This window comes from Triturus cristatus, chromosome 2_1 (genome assembly GCF_964204655.1).
Source record: "Triturus cristatus chromosome 2_1, aTriCri1.1, whole genome shotgun sequence".
In the NCBI taxonomy this organism is placed as follows: domain Eukaryota; kingdom Metazoa; phylum Chordata; class Amphibia; order Caudata; family Salamandridae; genus Triturus; species Triturus cristatus.
Genome location: NC_140581.1, coordinates 248,948,590 through 248,969,740, shown reverse-complemented (window position 1 = coordinate 248,969,740; position 21,151 = coordinate 248,948,590). Strand labels below are relative to the sequence as shown.

The 21,151-nt window shown below is 50.9% G+C and overlaps 1 protein-coding gene across 1 annotated transcript in view; it reads left to right on the top strand.

Annotated features, from left to right (window-relative positions):
• Window positions 1-21,151, top strand: part of ADAMTS12 (ADAM metallopeptidase with thrombospondin type 1 motif 12) — a 4,274,824-nt gene that overhangs the window by 2,509,295 nt on the left and 1,744,378 nt on the right. The window contains exon 11 of the mRNA XM_085630806.1: window positions 12,753-12,898. Coding sequence (XP_085486932.1) covers window positions 12,753-12,898 — 146 coding nt within the window. The remainder of the gene's footprint in view (window positions 1-12,752; window positions 12,899-21,151) is intronic.

Below are 21,151 nucleotides of genomic sequence, written 5' to 3'. Positions count from 1 at the left end.
GAGATAAGCCTGTCTGCTTGTGCCAAGCTACCAAGGGGGTGAGCAGGGGTTATTTTAGAGGAGTATCCCCCTTACCCTGACTAGAAGTAAGGGTCCCTATTTGGACAAAGGTACCTACCTCTTCCAACTAGAGACCCCCATTTCTAACAAGCAGTTTTTTATGTCTCGCCTAGCGTTGCAGCGCGAATGTGCAGTATTTACTGTAGTGTGGAAGCTTCGTGGAAGCTGCGCCCACTCTCTGCCCATTGGCTTTTGTCTTAAATGCTGCCTTCCGATTCGTTTGAGTCTTGTTAGTCCCTCCTCATATATCATTTGTATTCTTCCACGGCTATTGGCCCCTATACTCCTGACACTATTTTCATTTTAGGTCTTGGCTAGTGTTGCAGCGCGAAAGCGCTGCCATCGCTTTGCGAGACATGTAGTATATACTGTAGTGTGGAAGCTTCGTGGAAGCTCCACCAACTCTCTGCCCATTGACTTTTGTCTTAAATGCTGCCTTCCGATTCGTTTGAGGCTTGTTAGTCCCTCCTCATTCATCATTTATGTCCTTGCACGGCTATTGACCCCTTTACTCCTAACCCTATTTTCCTCCCTGTCTCCCCATCCCAACGCCCCCTCCCTCAGTCTGTGACTTCTCACCCCCCCACTCCAGTTTGTGTTTTCTTGCCTGCCAGCACTTCCGTTTTCATCTTTATTATTGCCACCTTGAAATATGCAAGTTCCACATGCGTGCCGTACAAAAACTTCTCTTGTTTAATGAACTAGATTTTAATGTTACTCTAAATATAATAAGACCCTAGGCAACATTCGGGGTATGCATGGCAACTGACGCCTCTTAGTTCACAAATGGCATTGTTGTTGGGCGGGAGGCGCTGCAGTGTTTTAACTCATTCTTAAAATAAGCACTTTTAATAACTTCCTCTCAATTCAGTGCTATAATCTTGTGTACTGAGGTGACGCGCTATAGAAATGCACTTTTTTGAATTCTGAAGAGACATTATCGCACATTTACATCATGTTTACTGTATGATTAACATGCCGATCATTTTCACAGCTCGACCACTGGCTCGTATATGCTTGGCTTGTCTCCTGCTGGCTCTACCTGTTAATTAATATATTGGCTCGCACACCTTTAACAAAGAGAGATGAATGGATACATGACAGTGAGCCCGGAGGATGGTAGATAAATAGACTGGTGCAGACAAACCAATAAAGTCAGTCTCCATTGCCTCATGTCAGAATTATCACTTTCAATAACCTGGAAATCTGCCGGCAACTCCCATATGCCCCAACCTCATCCCCCTCACCTATTCTTAACAGAAGCAGCAGATTCTGAGCTGTGCCCTGCTGGTGCAGAGGAGCACGGCAAAGTCTGTAGAAGTGCTGGGATCCTTAGCCTCTCCGGGCGGGCACCTAAGCCTTCCGGGTGCCTTCACACTCAGGATAAAAGAATGCATTTTGTTCTGTGCTTTAGTCGCCCCTCTGTGATCACTGACTGGTAGATGAAGCTATGTGTTAATAAACACATTCAGAGAGGTGGTTGTATACAAACAAACAACAGCCACAATACCATACATTTTGAAGGTGTAGTTAAATACCTGCTCATCGAGTACCTCATTGGCTGATCATTCCATGGCACTACCAACATTAAATTTGGACACATTTGCTCAACTGTAAAACACTCTCTTCTATGGGTCATTTAACAACTCAGGGCTTTGGGGTTAGGTAACCTACTTTGGATGCTGTGTAAAAGAGTAAATACAAAAATTAATGCAATGAAACTACTGTTTAAAATACTGTGAAAACTTACACGCACTCTGGCATTTTTCTTTTAGTTAATGTCGATTTTCTCATAGATGCGAGTAAAGTACTCTTAATATCTTGATGAAATCTGCAAACTTTTAACTAATAGCACCGGGTGACCTTTGACAACTAGGCAATTAATACATTTTCATGTACCCCCTATGCCCCCATTCCCCCCACCCCCTTGGCAAACTTCATTGCCTCCCAGTGTTTGGGGAATAACCAAGACGCAGGAGAGTGAGTCAAATAGTCTAGAAAGTGAAAGAGAAGCTGCGATTTAGACCCACATGCTCTGATCGCGTTGGTTAGTCTGTAAGCACTACTTTTATTAATGAGTTTAGCATTAGTAAAGCACCATGGTGTGCATGTGTGGTGACACTTCACCCAAGCAATTGTTGACACAATCCACACTTTGCATCTTTTTCAATATATTTATTACGAAGTGCAGGACCTTTCCAAGGGATTTTGCACACTACAAACATTCACTCCAAAAATAAAACGTGTAGGTAAAAAACATTGCCATTTACAATGTCAATAGCTCTAACTCACAAATGCTAGACCTATTTGCATTGCAAATGCTTGTCTTAAAATTCAGCCCGTTTTGCTTATAGGAAAACTGGATGCATTTAAAAAAGAAAAAAGAAACTTTTCAGTTTCATTTATTAAGGCCAGTCAGTTGTTCCTGGGACCAATGCCTGCTCTTCAAAAATATTTGCGTACAGACTCACCAAGAGGAAGGTGAACCCTGGGTACCCCTTCCCATTTGCATGTGGTTTACCACCTACTTGAAGTAGGTGGTAAACTGCAAGTGTGTTGCAGCCGCAAATGCTCTTGCAAAACAATAGTACATTGAAATGAAACTCGCTATTAGGAATGGACTCCCCTTCCTAATAGCAAGAGTCGTAAACGGCATTTTGTGAGTCAGTGAAGCACAAAATAGCGTTTGTACATGACAGAACCATGCAGTTGCAAACGGGCTGATCTCCCATTTGCGACCGCAAAAAACGGTCGTACATCTGGCCCTAAATGTTGTACATGAACTATGCTATTGGTTTGATATACTCCACCTCATTGTTAATACATTTTTAATCATAATAATGTGGAAAGAACTGTCTCACTTGCAAAGCAAGGAGGTGACTGTTTATTAGTAGGTGAGGACTAGAGACAGCTTTAGATGTTTTGTCACCCTTATGTTATAAATAATATATATATGGCGGTCGCAAATAGGTAGTTATAGTTAGGACCTTGTCTCTGTTGAAAAAGCTTTTTTTCTTTTGCCAATATCTTTGGAGCCGTTTGACGAATCTTGGCAAAATTTTGAAAACTAACGGTTCACTCACTTCAGCTGTTGTGTTGAAGGTTTCGGATGATCCATCAAGCGGGGGCCAAGAAAAAAGAGGGGTCCTAAAACGCATTTTCTCCATGTTAATTTCCATAGGAAACTTCAGACACGGCTACAGCCCGAACTGCTCAACGGTATTACACCTAATTTTGCAAAAAGGTAGCTTGTGGTTCCGAAAGCACTCTTTTTGTTAAATGGTGTAAATCCGTTCAGTAGTTCCTGAGAAATGTAAACATTTCTCAGATATACAACTGGGGACATGGAGGATCTGCAAACCATCTCGATCTTGAACCTGCAATCCAATGGCTGTGAAATTTCAAACAAGGAAGTGTTGGCAGCCATCTTGTGAGTCACAAAAAAAGGTTAAAAAACAAGAAAAAGAAATCAGGGTCTGCTCAGGGGGTCCCTAAAGCATTTCTTTAAAAAAATATTTGGCAGGATTATCAGTTGATTCGTGAGTCCAGCCTAAAATGAAAAACAAAACGGAGCGCTTACTACCGCGCTTTATTTCCTTGAAGCCCCCTGGTGGGCAAGGTCCCAGGGCAATGAACAAATGAGATGTGGCAGCCTGCGCGTGCCTCCACAGCTCCGGGGAGTGCCACCTCTCCAGGGCTATAGTGCTAAAATATTTGTGGGGAGGCTGCAGCTCCCCCACGCAGCCCCAGGGACCGCCACCTCCCTAGGGCTTTGTATGTTAAATGCAGGAGGCCACGTGGTCCCCCCACAACCCTGGGGACAGCCACCTCCTCGGGGCTATTTAGAAAATCATGCATGGGGGGCCCTGCCCCCTATGCAGCCCCGCAGACCATCACCTCCCCAGGGCTATGTTCAAGATAATGTGTGGGGGGGCTCAAGCACCCCCACACAGACCCAGGCACCACCACCTCCCAGGGGCTACTTTCAAACTTGGAAGGGGGCCACGCGGCCCCCCTCCTGGAGCTGTAAATGGCCCTGGGGACCGCCACACCCAGGGCCGGCTCCAGCAATTTCCCAGGGTGCCCACCCAGGGACATTGCAGTTTGCTATTGGATGGCGGGAGCTCTACTCCCACCATCCCTTTGCAAACAGTGTGCTCGCTTTGAACAAGTAAGTAAGTAAGTAAGTGATTGATGAACTGATGCGGAGAGCCTGACAGATCTTATGGCCTTGGTTTGGCATACCCCTCTACTACCCTGGAAGTGATGGTCCTGCACAATACACGTCGAACACGACCGAAGATACCGTAGGTGTGCCACACACCCAGACTTCTGGCCTTCACTGAATAACCTTGTGATTACCTCAGGCCACCTGGCTCCAACGCTTGCCACTCCCATTAATGCAAGATGGTGGGCCTATAACTTTCTGCCCATCTTCAAATCGCACACCCACCAACCTAACCCCCACCCCGCACAATTTCCTCTTTATTCATCACTTCATTAACCTACTTGACACCCAGGTGTGGGACTCATTCACAGTCAATTAGTCAATAAAGGTTTTAGTATTGCTGTATTTGAGATTCTGCTGTCCTGGACAGTTCAAGACCAATTGTCCTCTCAGTTTTTTTTTTTTTTAAAGTTTCCAAAACCTTTATTTGCAAGTAGGAGATACACAGGGCCAGCTGCCCACAGTTCACATGACAATAACTGGGCTCTGCCCATACGGGTGAGTCACCCCACCAGTACTTAACACAGCCATTCAGCCGACATCCCGGAGGACCGGCGGCGTCTCGGTTGCCCGACGTGGGAGCAATACATCCTTCAGTGACAGGCCACTGTGTGCAGCCCCGTCGCCACCAGCCTATGTAAAAGCCTGTAGATATCTCAGGGAATCAGGGACTGTCAGCTCGAACTGGCGAACCCAGCCACTCTCCCATGCACTCCACTCACAGCCCCTCCCCCCACCCCCCCACCCACCCTTCGCACGCACACTGTCCCGTCCGGTCATCCTTCCCCATCTGTGTGTTTCCGTCGGTACGTCAGCCCACCCCTGCCAGTCACCACACTCCGCCCCCATCATACCGTTTCCCAATCCATACCGCACTGTCACTCTTCACGTTGCCCCCGCACCAACTACCCTGCGGGTCCTGCTACAGTCCTGCACGCCGGACCCCCCGACTATCGTCCTCGCCATATCGCAAGCCATTGCCACTCTCCCCCACAGACATCCCTAGTTTGGATCAGGGGTCGGGGCACACTCAGCACTCTCACTTCCATCGAGCTCCTCCCCCTGGGCAGCCTCCCGGGCCGCCGGCTCTGGGGCCGCGGTCGACAGGTACGTTCTGTATAACCCCCAGAAATTCTTGGGACGACTTTTCAGTGGCAGCAGTTCACTATAGGTCTCCGCCTGTGTACTGCAATACAGCATATCCCTGGCCCACCGTTTCTTGGTGGGAAGGGGCCCCCTCATCCAGCAGGCTGCAACGACCCTTCTAGCAATGAGCAACGCCATGTCCACCAACCGGCGCAACGCCATCGGGAGAGGCCGGGAGTACCCTAACAGCGCCAGGGCTGGGTCTGGGGCAATCTCCGTGCCCAGGGTCCGCCTCAACTCAATGAACACCTCGGCCCAAAACTTAGCGATACCAGGACAACGCCAAGACATATGCATAAAGTCCGCCACCGGGACATGGCAAAGTTCGCACTCTGCAGACGCCCTGAGCCCGTACCGATGTAATCGCTCCGGGGTATAATACACCCTCTGTAGGTACTTGAAATGCACCAATCTGTGCCGGCCGTTAAGTGATATCGCCTTGGTGCTGACGCAGCAGTACCTCCACATCTCGTCTGTGAACTCTAAGTGCAGGTCACCCTGCCAGGCGAGCCGCGCCGTAGCGTGTGTACGCGCCGTCTGCCGGTCCCCCATTCTTTTAAGATTCGAGAGCAATCTAGGCGGCGCTACCGTTTTGATAATGTAGGTGAGTTCCGGAACCTCCGGAGGCTCTGCCATGCCCGGGCCCAGCGCGACCGCCAAAGCCCTGCGAACCCTGTGGAACTGGAAACGCTGCAGAAGCGTGTGGGCAGACTGCGCCAGCCCAAGCTGGTCCCATGTCTTGGCCACCCCATCCGCGAATAAGTCGTCCATCCGCGTAATGCCCAAGGAGCCCAATGCCTGTACCACTCCTCTCTCCCGCAGCGGGGTGAGCCAAAGCACCCATTCCACCGGCAGCAAAGGGGAATACAGAAGAGCGCAATTGTGCGCCCTCATTAACGCCTGCCACGCATGAGTCGTGGCCTGGAGGGAGTCCGGGCGCCCCACCGAGCGGCTCACCGGCTGAAAGACAACCGCGGGCAATGGGAGCGGGTCCGCGAACAGACGCTCCAAGATAACATGTGGGACGTCAGCGCTGGCATGTATCCACGCGTGCAGGTGTGCCGCCTGCGCAACCCTGTAGTATTTCTCCATGTCCGGAGCCCCCAGTCCTCCCAGTTCGTACGGAAGAGTTAACACCTTCCATTGTACTCTAGGCTGTTTGCCACCCCAGGCCAACCGTATCAGGGTTTGGGTCAACTGCTTAAAGAAGGCTCTGGACAACACGATGGGGATGTTGGTGAAGAGGAACAGGAATCTCGGTAAGATAACCATTTTCATAATGGCTATTCGGCCCAGCAGAGATAGGGGCAGTCGATTCCACCTCTCCACGTCCTCGACCAGCTTAGCGTATGCTACTCCGTAATTTTCTCTAAGAAGCACCTCGGGGTCCTTATGTAGCCGGATCCCCAGGTACCTAACCGAGTCCGTAGTCCATTGCAGTGGGTAGTCCATTGGAAAAGGCACCGTAACCAGCGTCAACGGGAATGCCAGTGACTTGCTCCAGTTCACCTTGAGGCCAGACAGCGCCCCAAACCTGACCACTTCCCGCAGTATGGACGAGAGGTTCGTCTCCGGGTCCCGGACGTAAAGCAGCGTGTCGTCTGCATACGTGGAGATGCCAATTTGATAGGTGGGAAAGTTAATGCCCTCATAGCGGTGATACTCTCTAATAGCGCACGCCAAGGGTTCCGCCACCAGGGCATAGAGGAGAGGGGAGAGAGGGCAGCCCTGCCTGGTCCCTCTGCTGATCCGGAAGGCTTCCGTGACCCGGTCACCCAATCGTAGCCTGGCTGTAGGCCGATGATATATTGCTCCCAGCATCTGCAGAAAGGGCTCCCCCAATCCGATCTTACGGAGCACCCGTACCATAAAGGGCCACTCCACCGAGTCAAACGCTTTTTCCATATCCAGGAAAATGGCCAGCGCCTTATTTTCAGGGCGCACATGTTGCATGGTCCCCAGAACCGTGCAAATATTGTATGTAAGGTTTCTGGCCGGTATGAATCCCGCCTGTTCCGGGGCCACGAGTTCCGGCACCAGCAGCGCCAGACGCGTGGCCAGCACCTTAGCGTACAGCTTTGCATCCATATTGATGAGGGAGAGCGGCCTGTACGAGCCACACGCGTTAGGGGGCTTCCCTGGTTTCAGAATAGTGACTAAAAGCGCTTGGCGCATCGTGTCTGGCATGTAGCCATCCTGGCATATGCCATCAAATAAAGTGATCAAATGGGGGAGAAGCTTATCTTTGAATGCTTTATAAAAAGCCACCGTCAATCCATCGGCCCCAGGGGCGCTGCCAGACCGCATCCCCTCTAGTGCCTCCAAGATTTCGCCCTGCTGTATGGGGAGCGACAGGAACTCTCTCTGAGAGTCGGACAGGAAGGGCATTTTGATATAGCTGATATAGTCCTCTATTTCCTCCTCCATCGGGGCGGACTTGGCTGTGTAAAGCCCCGCGTAGTAGTCCCGAAATTCGGCGCATATCGCCTCCTCCCCAGTGACCACTGTACCGGCCTCCGTAACCAGCTCGTCGATGACCAGGGGCTTCCTGCTGTTGCGCAGTATGCTCGCCAACAGTGAGCCCGGGCGCTCGCTCTCCCCATATGCTCGGGCCGCGGCGTACTTGCCCATATGTGGCACCTCCCTGTCCGCCTCCCTGTGATATTCCGCAATCAGCGCTTGAATCTGGGTCCCCACCGCAGGGTCCGCAGAGGACCGCTGGCGCTCCTCCAGAGTTGCTAGCTGCGTCTCTATGGACTTAAGGCTCCCCCGTATAGATTTTAGGACCCCAGAATGCTTGGCCATGGCCATGCCTCTGATGTAAGCTTTGAACGAGTCCCAGACCGTGTGGAAACTCTGAACCGAGCCCAAGTTGTTGTCGAAGAAGGTCTCTATGTCCTCTGCCAGGTCCCCCCGGAACACCTCATCTAGGAGCGAGTATGGCGGAAATCTCCATGCGTACGGTGGGATACGTCTAACCGATGTATCCAATATTAGTAGTAGCGGGGAGTGATCCGAGAGCGTGCGCGGGAGGACCGCATAGCCCCTGACCAGGGTCAGAAGCGACCGCGACATCAGCCAGTAATCTATTCTAGTGTGGATGTCGTGGTATGCGGAGTAGTGCGTAAATCCCCCCTGCCCTGGGTGTCTCTGTCTCCAGGCGTCCACCAAATCGAGTCTGGTGAGCTCCGCCTGCATGCACAAGGCAGCCGCCGCCGGGCGTCGCACCGGCCCCGAGGAGCGGTCCAGAGCTGGGTCAAACGTGAAGTTAAAGTCACCCCCCCACACCATGCGGGCGTGGGTATAGCGACGGCAAACGACGGCCAAGGCCGCGTAGAACTCAGGGTTGTCGTAGTTGGGGCCATACACGTTGACTACTACTAAATCATGACACTTCCCTACGCACCGAGCTATCAGATAACGCCCGGCCGAGTCTGCTTCTAGGACCGTCAGCGCCAAATGGGATTGGGGATGTACCCAGGTAAGCACACCCCTGGAGTGCGAGGTGAACCCCGCCGCGGCACTAATACCCGCCAAACCGCGCGCGTTAAGCATGTGGCTCGTGGGAGGGAGGTGCGTCTCCTGTAGGAGCGCCAGATCGATGTGATGCCTACGCAGGAAGCTCAATACTTTCCTCAATTTTCGAAAATCATTCAACCCCCGCACATTCCACGTCAGCGCCCTAAGGGACGCTGTGTCATTATCACCAGACAGTTCACTAGGGTCTCCCATCACACATACTCTGTCTTACGGCGGGCGTGTCCCAATCGCCCCAGTGAGAAGTGTCACCCACCGACAGTGCGCAGACGACCCAAGCCAGACATTGGACAACAAAGCAAACGACCTACCACTCCACTGTGCGTGCGAACCCCCCGCCCCGATCCCCAACTTACCCCCCCGCCCACAGCCGACCTCCCCCAACCTGGCCAGACAGATCCCCCATCCACCCCCCCCACCCCGCTAACCCACAAACACACCCCTCAAACATACCCCGAACCAGACCCCACAGGAGTCAAACTAGGCAATAGCGCTGGGGCAGAGGTACCAAGCACTGCTCCAATCACAACCTGGCAATGAGCCAAATAGCAGCGCACCTCAGCCGCCCAACCCTCGTGTAGCCTTACTGCTTCGCGAGCTGCCGTTCCATCACCTACAAGGATGTCAGTGGGCACCCTGCAACCCCCTCCCGAGGTCAACCCCACTATCAGGCAGAACAGCGCTCGTGGCCTCGAAAGAACCGCCCCGCAGGCCCTCCCCCACCCATGCCTCCACAGACCCAGGCCCTAGCATGCAAACTTCTGACTCGAGCCCCCATAGGGCACCCGCTCCAGTACTCACAGCGGGTGGGCAGTCCGCGTCTCGCCTAGCATAATACTCAGAGTCCCCTGAGTTCGGAGCCGAAGGGGCCAAAAGGAACACCACAGTCAATGGCACCAAAGAGAGAGTCCCATCCGGAGGAGCGCCCCACAGCCCCAAGCTGCTCGAGTATCAGCAGCAAGTGTCCGTACAGTTCCAGGTGACCCAATCACCTCTAGGGTAGCACATGTCCCGCGTACAGCCTGTGAGACCAACAGTCTGCTTGCATGTTATGCCCGGCCACCCACCAGCAACTAGTCCTGCCCATCCAGGCCCGAGGCCGTCTCCGGAGCGTCCCCCGGACCCCGGGACTACCCTGCCGCTCCCGGGACCATACCTTCAGCGATTTTTGGAGTTCCCTCGGGTCCGTGAAGAAGTGCGAGTGTCCTTGCCTGTTTATCCTTAGCCTCGCCGGGTAGAGCATGGCATAGTCCAGGCCAAGATCACGTAGCTGTCGTTTGTATGGAGCAAACTGGCGTCTCTCCTCCTGGACTTTCGCCGTGAAGTCCGGATAGATCGAAATGTCCATGCCCTCGTACTGCAGCTTGCCTTTTTCCCTGGCCATCCGCAGCGCCACGTCCCTGTCTCTGTAATTCAGGAGCTTCGCAATGATGGGCCTCGCCGGCGCCCCCGGCCTGGGGCGCGGGCCCAGCGATCTGTGGGCTCTCTCCACCACAAACATGGGTGAGAACACATCCTCCCCCAGCAAGGTGCGCAGTAATTTTTCGACAAAAAGTTCCATCTTCCCTGTCGAGGTGGATTCTGCCACCCCCGTGATGCGAATGTTCGATCTGCGGGAACGGGCCTCCAGGTCCTCCGACTTATCCTGTATGACCTGCAGCAGCTTGCTGAATTGCTTGCGGTCTGCGTCCCACTCCGTCTGGGCTGCCTCCACCTGCGAGACCCTCATCTCGGCCGTGTCCAGTCTCTCCGAATGCTTATCGACACGCTCCGACATGCGGTCCATGCGGTATGTGAGTGCATCCAATTTGGCATCGATTGCAGTTAAGCTGCCCTGCAGGCCTTTCTCCATCGCCACCAGCATTTCCCTGATGTCCGCTCCTGCCGCACCCTCCGCGCCCGTGCCGCCAATGGGTGCCTCCGGCCCCGCGCCGGCGGTCCCCTTAGGCTTGCGCGGGTCGAACGTGAGTTTGGGCTGCGTTTTGTCTCCTTTCCCCATGTCGGTGGCTCCCTGTCGCCGCACCGCCAGGTCTGCGCGTCGCGGTCAGTATGTCGCGGTAGGTATCGGAACCCCCGGGGTCCCAAGGAGGCAATGAGGCACCAGGGCAACGTCACCGAGCTCTTTTCATGGGCGACCGCCCAATGCGCTCCCGAGTTCGGATTTGGGGCGCTGCGAGGCTCCAACGCGGGACCGTGGACCCGCATCACGCCGCTCCGGACAGCACCCGGGGCCCCCCTCTCTCCTCTTACAGGCCTCCCCGGCACCACCGGTCCAAGGTGGGGGTCGCGTCCACTCGTCCAGGCGACGTCCCGGCTGAGCGCGCCCGGGCACCTCCTCTAGATCCCTTCAGGCGCTGGGGGGCACCCCGACAGGCACCGCCCGCGTGGCCAAGCTTCCGCTGCACTCCGTCTGTCTCCGCAGCCCCAGGGCCCACATCAGATGGCAACGCCACTCGCTGTACCCCAACACTCAGGGGTCACTCTCCGGCCCAAGCTCTGGGGCCGACGCCGGCGTCACCTTCACCAGCGGTCGCCGTCCGGACCAGGGGCAGGGCAGCACAGGAACACCGCTGCTCGTGGGGGGGCTGCAGTACCCCCAGGGCTCCCCGGAGCTGTCCTCTCTGCCGCCGATGCAGGCCGCCGCCCCCTCGACAGAGGCACCGGGAGACCGGGACAGCGTCCCCCGGTCAAGCCGCACGTCGACGCACGTTCTCCGGGTAGCCACACACCACAGCTCGGGGATTCCGGCCCGGCTCGGCGCGCCCGCCTCCGTTCACTTCAGGCGCTCCGCGCAGCTCCCTCGGCGGCGGCGGAGGGCCGCAGCACACACCGCCAGGATCTAGGGGGTCTCCCCCGTCAGGAGCACCGGGCAGCTCAGCAGTACAGGATCATTTAGCGGATCTTGCGAGGGTCGAGACGGGGAGCGCAGCGCTCACGCGTCCACCATTGATGCCGGCAAGCTCCGCCCCCCTTGTCCTCCCAGTTATTTATACCTATTACAAGACAACATTGTTTAGATGCATCCTGCGAGTCATGTATACTTTATGTGATGTTTGCATGGAAAATCTGAATAAAACATCTTTGAGGAAAAGAAACAATAATATATTCAAATTGTAAACTAACAAAATAATATAAAGATCTATTGAACGTACCAGGATAAGAAAAAATCTACTAGGGCCAATCTCCCCCCTTTCTTATCAATATGACATTTTGTGTATTGAGTTAGACCAACTTGCATGGTATAATGTCCTAAATGCAACAGTGGAATAGAATAGAATAGCTACATATAAATAATAAAATGACAGCTTTATTAATTTTCTTATTCCATATTGTCCATACAATCGTCTAAATAATTAACAAAGTAGCCTGTTGCACAGAGAGCATCAATTTAAAAGACCGGTATCACTTCAACGTTAATTTTCATTTCACAAATCTATAACCATAATTGTTAGGATTTTCCGCCGACGTCCTATGTAAATCCATCATGTGACTCTTTCCTCCCTATTAACTTGTTTGTTTTGGGTCAATAAAAAGATGTTTCAAACAGTGCGAAATTAAGTCTGTAACACTAAATTTCCTTAAGAAAAGTGATTTAATACTGGAAAGGTTATCAACTTCCTATACCTTCATGTTGAAATACAATTTCAACATGCAAAATATAATTATATATATTTCTTTCTGAAGTTTGTAAAAATTAACATTGACAACTTTGCATTACTTACCAAAAATACAACATTTGTTTTTGCTTGTATTTTTTATTTGTATTTTTGTGTTTCTTTAGTGGTGTTTCACTGGTGAATGTGTGACTGTTGGAAAACATCCGGAAACGGTCAGCGGAGGATGGGGCATGTGGTCACCTTGGTCCCACTGCACACGTACCTGTGGGGCAGGAGTTCAGAGTGCAGAGAGGCAATGCAATGACCCAGAGTAAGTATCCAGGGAAACTTGAATTCATTATTTGAAACAATGTTTACATAGGGTTTTAGTAACAAAATACTGCAATGTGACGATGCCTCCATTTTTAGCTGAACAGCCCACTTTCAGAGTTGTTGCTCTGTACCACAACTACAAGTTTATACTTTTGACAAATCACTGTAGACTTCATTTGAAGCTGAACACCTTGATATACTTATGTATCTATAGCCACATTAAAATACAATTTCAAAAAGTGAAACAAGTTTATCTGATCAAAGTCCAACCTTAAGATGCAAGTACAGTTCTCTATTTGTGATTGCCAAAATAGACACCACAAAAACCATGTTGAACTGGATTGTACCAATTTTCTAATAACGTACTAACTGCCTCAGGTGGAATAACCATGACCATAATTCTACATAGATCACAAACACTGAAGACACTAACGCCAGTACAGAGTGGAACAACCACAGGACTAAGGAGGACATGACATAGCATACCTGCCTTCAAAAGTTGTAACCTTAACCCTATAAGGGTCAGATGTACAAATCGCAAAATGTGCCATTTTGCGACTCGCAATTTGTGACCCGCAAAATATCATTTACAACAGTGTGTTTTACACTGTTTTCGATTCCTAATGGGGTCGCAAATTGCATGCCTCACTAATATTTATGAGGCAGGTGCAATGTGCGACCCCATTGGGAATAGCTAGAACTACCAGGGTCCGTGGCCTGTTGGGGTCAGCAGACCACCATGTCTGTGACTGCTTTTTAAACAAAGCAGTTTTTTTTTTATGCAGACCGTTTTCCTTAAAGGAAAACAGGATGCATCTAAAAAAGAAAAATGAAACGTTTCGGTTTCATTTTTTTAAGAGTAGTCAGTGGTCGGTGGGACCACTGCCGGCTCTTAAAAAATATTTTAGAATCCATTCACAAAGGGGAATGGGTCCACTGGGGACCCCTTTTGCGTTTGCGAGTGGCTTACCACCTACTTGAAGTAGGTAGTAAACTGTGAGTGTTTTGCAGCCGCAATTGTGGCCGTAAAACAATTATACATTGAAGTGTGAGTCTCTATTAGGAAGAGACGCGCCCTTGGCACATCCCTTCCTAATAGCGAGTCACAAACACTATTTTGCGAGTCGGTAATAGGTTACCGATTCGCAAAATAGGGTTTGTACATGGGGCAGGCCAATTTTGCGGTGGCAAACTGGCTGTTTTACCATTTGCGATCTCAAAAAGAGGTTGTACATCTTGCCCTCAGTTTCCTCCTATATAAGTAGTAGAACAAGAACTTTTGAGTGATATGTAGCTATCTCTGGGAGTAATCATTGAAATCTATGGCAGTCATAAATTGACATAGAGTCAGGAAGTGGGTTATTCACTTTGATAGTGGGGGCACTTACCACCTTAATAAACATGTGCTGGTTAGGTCTCAACATGTGTTTCACTGAAACTCTGCTCAATCTGTTAGTTACCACATACAGGGCAATTCAGAAGAAAAATGTTTGGATTGTTCAAGCAGTACCAAAAATTCAAGTCATGAAAACCACACTATGAAATTAGCAAACCAATTTAGGAAAATATAGAAAAATGTTATAAACAAGAAGAGCACAAAATTATTAACATCAATTGAAGGGAGCCAGAGATATGAATTTTTAAAGTTGTTTGGCAAAAAGAACCTGCGAAGAGTACAGCACCATTGAAAAATAACAGTTTCAAATTGACTGGGCATAATTTCAGGTCAACCATATTGTAGTGGAGGTCAGGTCAATTAAGTAGATCATCCTGGTAAAACATTTTTATCTTCTGACTTGGCATATTTTTGGGAAGTTTGAATGTTCCAGCGTGACAAGATCCAAAGCTGATGACCGTTGACAATCTGCATTGAGCTTCAACTGATGCCGTTGGTTTGGGCACCACATCTCTGAGTGGGACAAAGGTGGGAGACAAGGTTTTACTTTTAAAATTAGCCATTTTTTAAATCTCAATGCCCTCCTGGGGTACATGCATGGAAATTATTCTGGGGCTGGATTCCACAAGGCCAGATTCCTTTACTGTGAGGGCCCAATTGAACCCATTTCAGCACTGCAAAAAGTTCAGAGCAGGTCAAACCTGGCTGTCATGCCCACCTTGTGTGTGGCCTCCCCGGGTAGGTCTAAGCACATTATCCTGGTCCTACAGAGATAGAAAAAATGAAAGTGCAACTTTTATTCAACTGCTGGAGAAGTTCTTTCTGGGCACTCTCGCAGCACCACTACATATTTTTAAGAAGTTGTATAGAGATAGTTGTGTTGTTTCTTAGGCAGTGCTTTGAAGAAAATTCAGGTGGTTTTGAACTTCATCTAAATGAACCAATGACGGTCTATTAGTATTGGCATGATATGTTAATTTATTTGTACCAGAGACGAACCTTGAAGCTGAATGTAGAACAGTTTTTAGTTTCTCATTGATGGATTCTGTCAATCTTATCAGAGCTGAGTTCCTTTAATCAATAAAAGTAACAAAAACATCATAGATGGCTAAATTAACATACAGAGATTTCAGAAAGGGTTTCAACTTTTTTAAAGGTACAGTGTTAATCTGGAAGCAGAGGGTACTGTGTTAAACTGGACGCAGATACTGTGCACACAAATTTGGAAGAGGTGGTAAGGGTCTTATCCAGCCAGGACCCAAAGACTTTAGCTCATGTGAGCACGGGTAGAAAATCAGATTGAATGCAGGTCAAGTAGGGAGATGAAATGTACTTAAATATTATTAGTCATGAATTTTCTTCCACAGAATTATTCTGGGGTTAAGCCCCATTAAATATTTGGACATCTTATTTTGAAGTTTTAATAGGGAGGTGTTTAAAGTTCCAATGTCCTGGAACAACCAGCTCTTTAGGCACAGTTAAGTATGAACAGCATATTAATGGAGTGTGATGCTATTCCATTTGAAGAGCATTCTCATTTCCCTTGTCGCGTATCTAGAATGGGCACAGGAACTTTGTGTCGGGAAAGAAAGGTTTGCACTATCTTCGTTTTGAGTATAGAGAGGCACTGTAGGATAGTTTTCAGAAGGGCACACAGAAACTGCTGTAAAAGGGGTAGGGTCACCCCACGGAACATTTTCCCTATGGTTAGGGAGGGGCCTGGAGTCACCCCTATCCACAGGCTGATGTCAGAAATAAATGTGGCACCCTTGGGCACCCTCTTGAAAACACTACCGGACCTGTGAAAGACAGAAGGAAGACTGCATCTACTGCTGAGACCCGTGAGGAGAAGCCTAAGGGCTGAACCTGCTCTCACTTGTGCTCTGGACATAGAAGTAGACGACAAGTGTCAGTTGGCTGACCTCCTATTGAGCTACAGGGACACAAAAGCTGAAAGAAACCCATTTTGTCGAAGAGCACAGCTGACCAGTTTACAGAACCTGCCTCGGAACCTGCAGGTGGCTTCTGTTCGGTTGTGTCCTGACTCTCAAGTGCTGTTCTTGGGCTCCTGAAAATCTTGCCCGGTGTCATGGGTACTCCTCCTGCCTAAACCTAAAAACCTGGGACTTCAAAACATTTTGCAAACGTTTTGCCTGGACAACTATCATGGGACCAGGATCAACCTGCCAACCGATCCATCAAGTGTGCATCTCTGGTGGGTCTGACCTAGACACAGCTCCTGCTATGTTCTCTGCATCACCAAGTTCGAGGCATGTGGGCTGCTGAATTCATATCTGTGCATAGATCGCCGCCTAGTGTTGGGTCCGGATGTTTGCACGTTGTTGTCCTGGAAGAGTCTTCGAAGTATCCTTGGATAGGTGACTCCTCCCCTGGACTACAGTGCGCATGGGCATCCTCTCCATCCTCAGATTGTTTTTTTCCGCCATTGGGTTCGGATGTGCTATCTTAGCTCAAGTTAGGAAAATATTTTTTCGAGGCCAAAAGGCCTTTAGTTTGCGTCGGTACTGTTTATAGATCGGGTTTCGATCCAATCCTGTTAGTTTACTAACTTTCAGCACCGACTTTTTTCGCATTTACCTGTCCATCGACTACTTCGACGATGGAATCGAGGACGCCATTCAAAAGGTGTCCGGTATGCAATGCGAAGTACCCACACATCGACGTCCACCCGGTGTGCAACAAATGCCTTTCGCCGGACCACGACGAATTGACATGCATGGCCTGTGCCCGGTTCCGTTCCAAGAAGACTCTGCGGAATCGACGAGCGGCGAGACTCGAGGCGCAGCACGCGGCACCGGCCCCAACAGACATCTTCGACGAGGCCGAAGACGTCGAGGAATTAGAAGTCTTGCCCTCCAGTCCCGTTTCCGAACACGAACCCGGATCGGACGAGGTAGACGAGTCACTCTTCCACAGAGGTGAAGACGACACCGAGGTAGGAGACGACGAGGAGGCCTTAGGGGCCGAAGAGAGTAGCTCCAATGATGAACAAGGCCTACCTGTTCAAACCGTTGAAACACCAGTGCCACAGCCTATGGCTCCGGTCGAGGGATCGCCTTCGGGCCTTACCCGAGACCCATCCCGCAGTTCTTCGGCTCCGCCCTCGGGCCCGGCCTCGGACATTCAGCGGCAGCCATTACTACATAAACAGGCTGGTTTCCCCACCACAAAACCGAAACCGAAAGCTACTCCGGTTCCACCGAAACCGAAACTGAAAGTGGCGCTGGTCGGATCGAGGCCTTCGACGCCAGCGCACCGCGTCGGCACCGACCGCACCAAGAGGGACTTCGGTGCCGAACTTGAAGCGGGCGACGTTGGAGTCGACAAACGGAAAAAAGCCATCGGCACCGACAAACCTGCTCGGCTACCGGCACCAACGACACCAAGGGCCGCACCGCCTGCTGTGTCTCGCATCACTCCCTCGACGACACCTAAGCCTCAGGTATCGAAGACTTCGACAGTGATCTCTGCACCTCGACTCGATGAACCGCCGGCGCCGAAAAAATCCACGGCCGCCTCTACGAGCCTGGCCGGTGCCAAAGCCTCGAAGGCGCCCCAAGTACGACCTGGTGCGACGCAAGGCAGCAAAACCACAGCTGTCCTCCAGGACACGTCGGGTTCCGGTTCGATCGGAGCTCCAGCAGCCTCTTCGGTGCCGGCCAATATTACCTTCGGCTTGCCTCCGTCGACAATCCCAAAAATGTTCCAACTCAGGACACGGGTCACCCAACCTACGGTCACACCTGCTGAGACGTCTCCGGCACGTATCATCGACGCCGACACTGGCAGGATGATTCTCCACGACCGAAGGATAACTTCGGAGCCGCCATTGGACCCTTTCAGGATCCCACTAAAAAGGAAGTTGCCTGCAGAATCGGAACCACTCCTTTATGAACCCTTCCATTCATCCTACCAGGATCTACACCGGTTCTCCCCCACACGCTCCGATACGGATGCATTAGAGGACTACATGGATGACCAAGTCCCCTACCATGTAGACATGGACCCTGATGACCAGCAGGACCCTGATCAAACTTGGGGCGACCCTGCAGACCCCAGTGCACCTCTCGATGCACAGGACCAACAACTCTATGGGGCGAAAACATCTCCTACGGAGGATACTGCGGCGTTCAACGCTCTTATCGAACGTGCTGCAAATAACCATGGGGTACAGCTTCACTCTGATACCATCGAAGATGACTTTCTAATGGACACCTTTGCATCCTCAGAAAGACATGTAAAGACTCTGCCAATGTTGAAGGGGGTCCTCAAACCAGCCAAGGACATTTTCAAAGAACCCACCAGGGCACGAGTGATAAACCCCAGGATTGATAAAAAATACAGATCAGCACCTGGGGATCCTACTTACATCAGAGGACAATTACCACTCGACTCCATCGTCGTAGCGAATGCACGCAAGAGGGCACACTCGCAAACGACAGGTGACGCTCCTCCCCCGGACAAAGAGTCCAAGGTGTTAGAAACCTCTGGCAAGCGAGTTGCCGCCCAAGCTGCCAACATATGGCGCATAGCCAACACTCAAGCGCTCCTTGCTCGCTATGATAGAGCGCACTATGATACACTGGAGCAAATATTCCAACATCTCCCTGACCAGTTCAAGGAAGGCGCAGAAATGCTCATCAGAGAAGGACAGCTACTAACGAACGCTTCCATCAAATGCGCACTAGATGCTGCAGACACGGCTGCCAGAGCCATAAACACAAGCGTCATGCTGAGACGACATGCCTGGCTACGGATCTCAGGATTCAAGCCTGAGGTACAAAACAATATACTGAACCAGCCCGTCAACCCCGACTACTTATTCGGGCCAGAGGTTGACACCACCCTCGAAAAGATAAAAAAGGACACGGACACTGCAAAGTCCATGGGCGCCCTACAAACTCAGTCCTTTCGGAGCGGCTCCTTTCGTCGCCCCGGAAACAAGGGAGCAGGTAGAGGACAGGGGTCACAACAAACATATAACAAAGGCAATACACAGACCACCTATGATAAAAACACCCGAGGTGGATATCGTGGCTCCAGCACAAAGGGCAGAGGACGCGGCTACGGCAACACCAGGTCCTCCCCCAAGAACAAGCAGTGACGCCCTCTCCCTTCCTCCCGACCACATAACACCTGTCGGGGGAAGGCTACAAAGGTTCCTGTCCACGTGGAATTCCATCACCACGGACAGGTGGGTCAAAGATATTATAAAATACGGTTACTGTCTGGAGTTAACCTCCACTCCACCCACAATACCACCAAGAAGCCGTCCTATGTCCTCAGAGCACTTAACGCTCTTACAGCAAGAAGTGCAAAGTATGCTTCTAAAAGGCGCTATAGAGGTCGTACCCATCCACGAGCAGGGTGCGGGAGTGTACTCCTTCTACTTCTTAATTCCAAAAAAGGACGGGTCGCTCAGACCTGAGACCCCTAAACCAGTACATTCTTTCAGAGCACTTTCACATGCTCACTCTACAGCAAGTCCTTCCGCTTCTCAAGCAGGGAGACTTCCTAGCCACACTGGACCTCAAGGATGCGTACTTTCACATACCCATCCATCCCTCACACAAAAAATACCTCAGGTTCACTGTTCAGGGGCAGCACTATCAGTTCAAAGTCCTTCCCTTTGGCGTGACAACAGCGCCCAGGGTTTTCACGAAGTGCCTAGCTACGGTGGCAGCACATCTACGGAGGCAGCATATACACGTCTACCCCTACCTAGACGACTGGCTCGTTCAAGCAAAGTCAGCCCAGCAATGTGCAAGCCACATGTCCCGCACCATTCACCTTCTTCACAGTCTGGGATTCTCACTAAATTATCCAAAGTCCCATCTCCAGCCCGCACACGTACAACAGTACCTAGGTGCGACTATAGACACTCTGGCGGCCACAGCTCAGCCAAATTTAGTGAGGATCAACAGCATACAACTGCTGATCTCCAAGTTCAAACCCAATCACTCACTTCCAGCGCGAGTGTTTATGCAGTTGATAGGCATGATGGCCTCCTGCATCTTCATAGTCCCGCACGCGAGATTACATATGCGCCCACTTCAGGAGTGCCTAGCACGTCAGTGGAATCAGGCTCAAGGACAGTTAAAGGACCTAGTGTTGGTGAGCGGTCGGGCATACAACTCTCTGCATTGGTGGAATCCACAAAACCTTTGCAAGGGCCGACCATTCCAAGAGCCTGTCCCACAGATAGTACTGACAGCGGACGCGTCTCTCCAGGGATGGGGAGCTCATGTACTCCACTACACAGTGCAAGGACTATGGACAACACAACAAAAGAAGTTGCAAATCAAACTTCTGGAATTGATGGCAATCTTCCTAGCCATGAAGGCATTCAAAGTACATCTATGCAACAAGGTCGTGTTGATCCGGACGGACAACATGACCGCAATGTACTACATACAGAAACAGGGAGGAACACACTCTCCACAGTTGTCTCATCTGGCTCAGAGCATGTGGAAGTGGGCCATTCAAAGGAACATGTTCCTCATGGCGGAACACCTCCCTGGCAAGGACAACCAGATGGCGGATCTGCTCAGCAGACACAGCCACCAGATGCACGAGTGGGAGTTACACCCATCAGTACTCCAACCGTACTTCCAGCAGTGGGGTCATCCGGAGATAGACCTATTCGCGACAAGCGAAAACGCAAAATGCCAAAGCTTCGCCGCCAGATTCCCACATCCGCAGTCGCAGGGCAATGCGATATGGATGAACTGGTCCGGCAGATTTGCGTACGCTTTTCCCCCAGCGCCATTGATACCGCTAGTGGCCCGCAAACTCCGACAACACTCCCTGACACTCGTCCTAGTTGCTCCCACG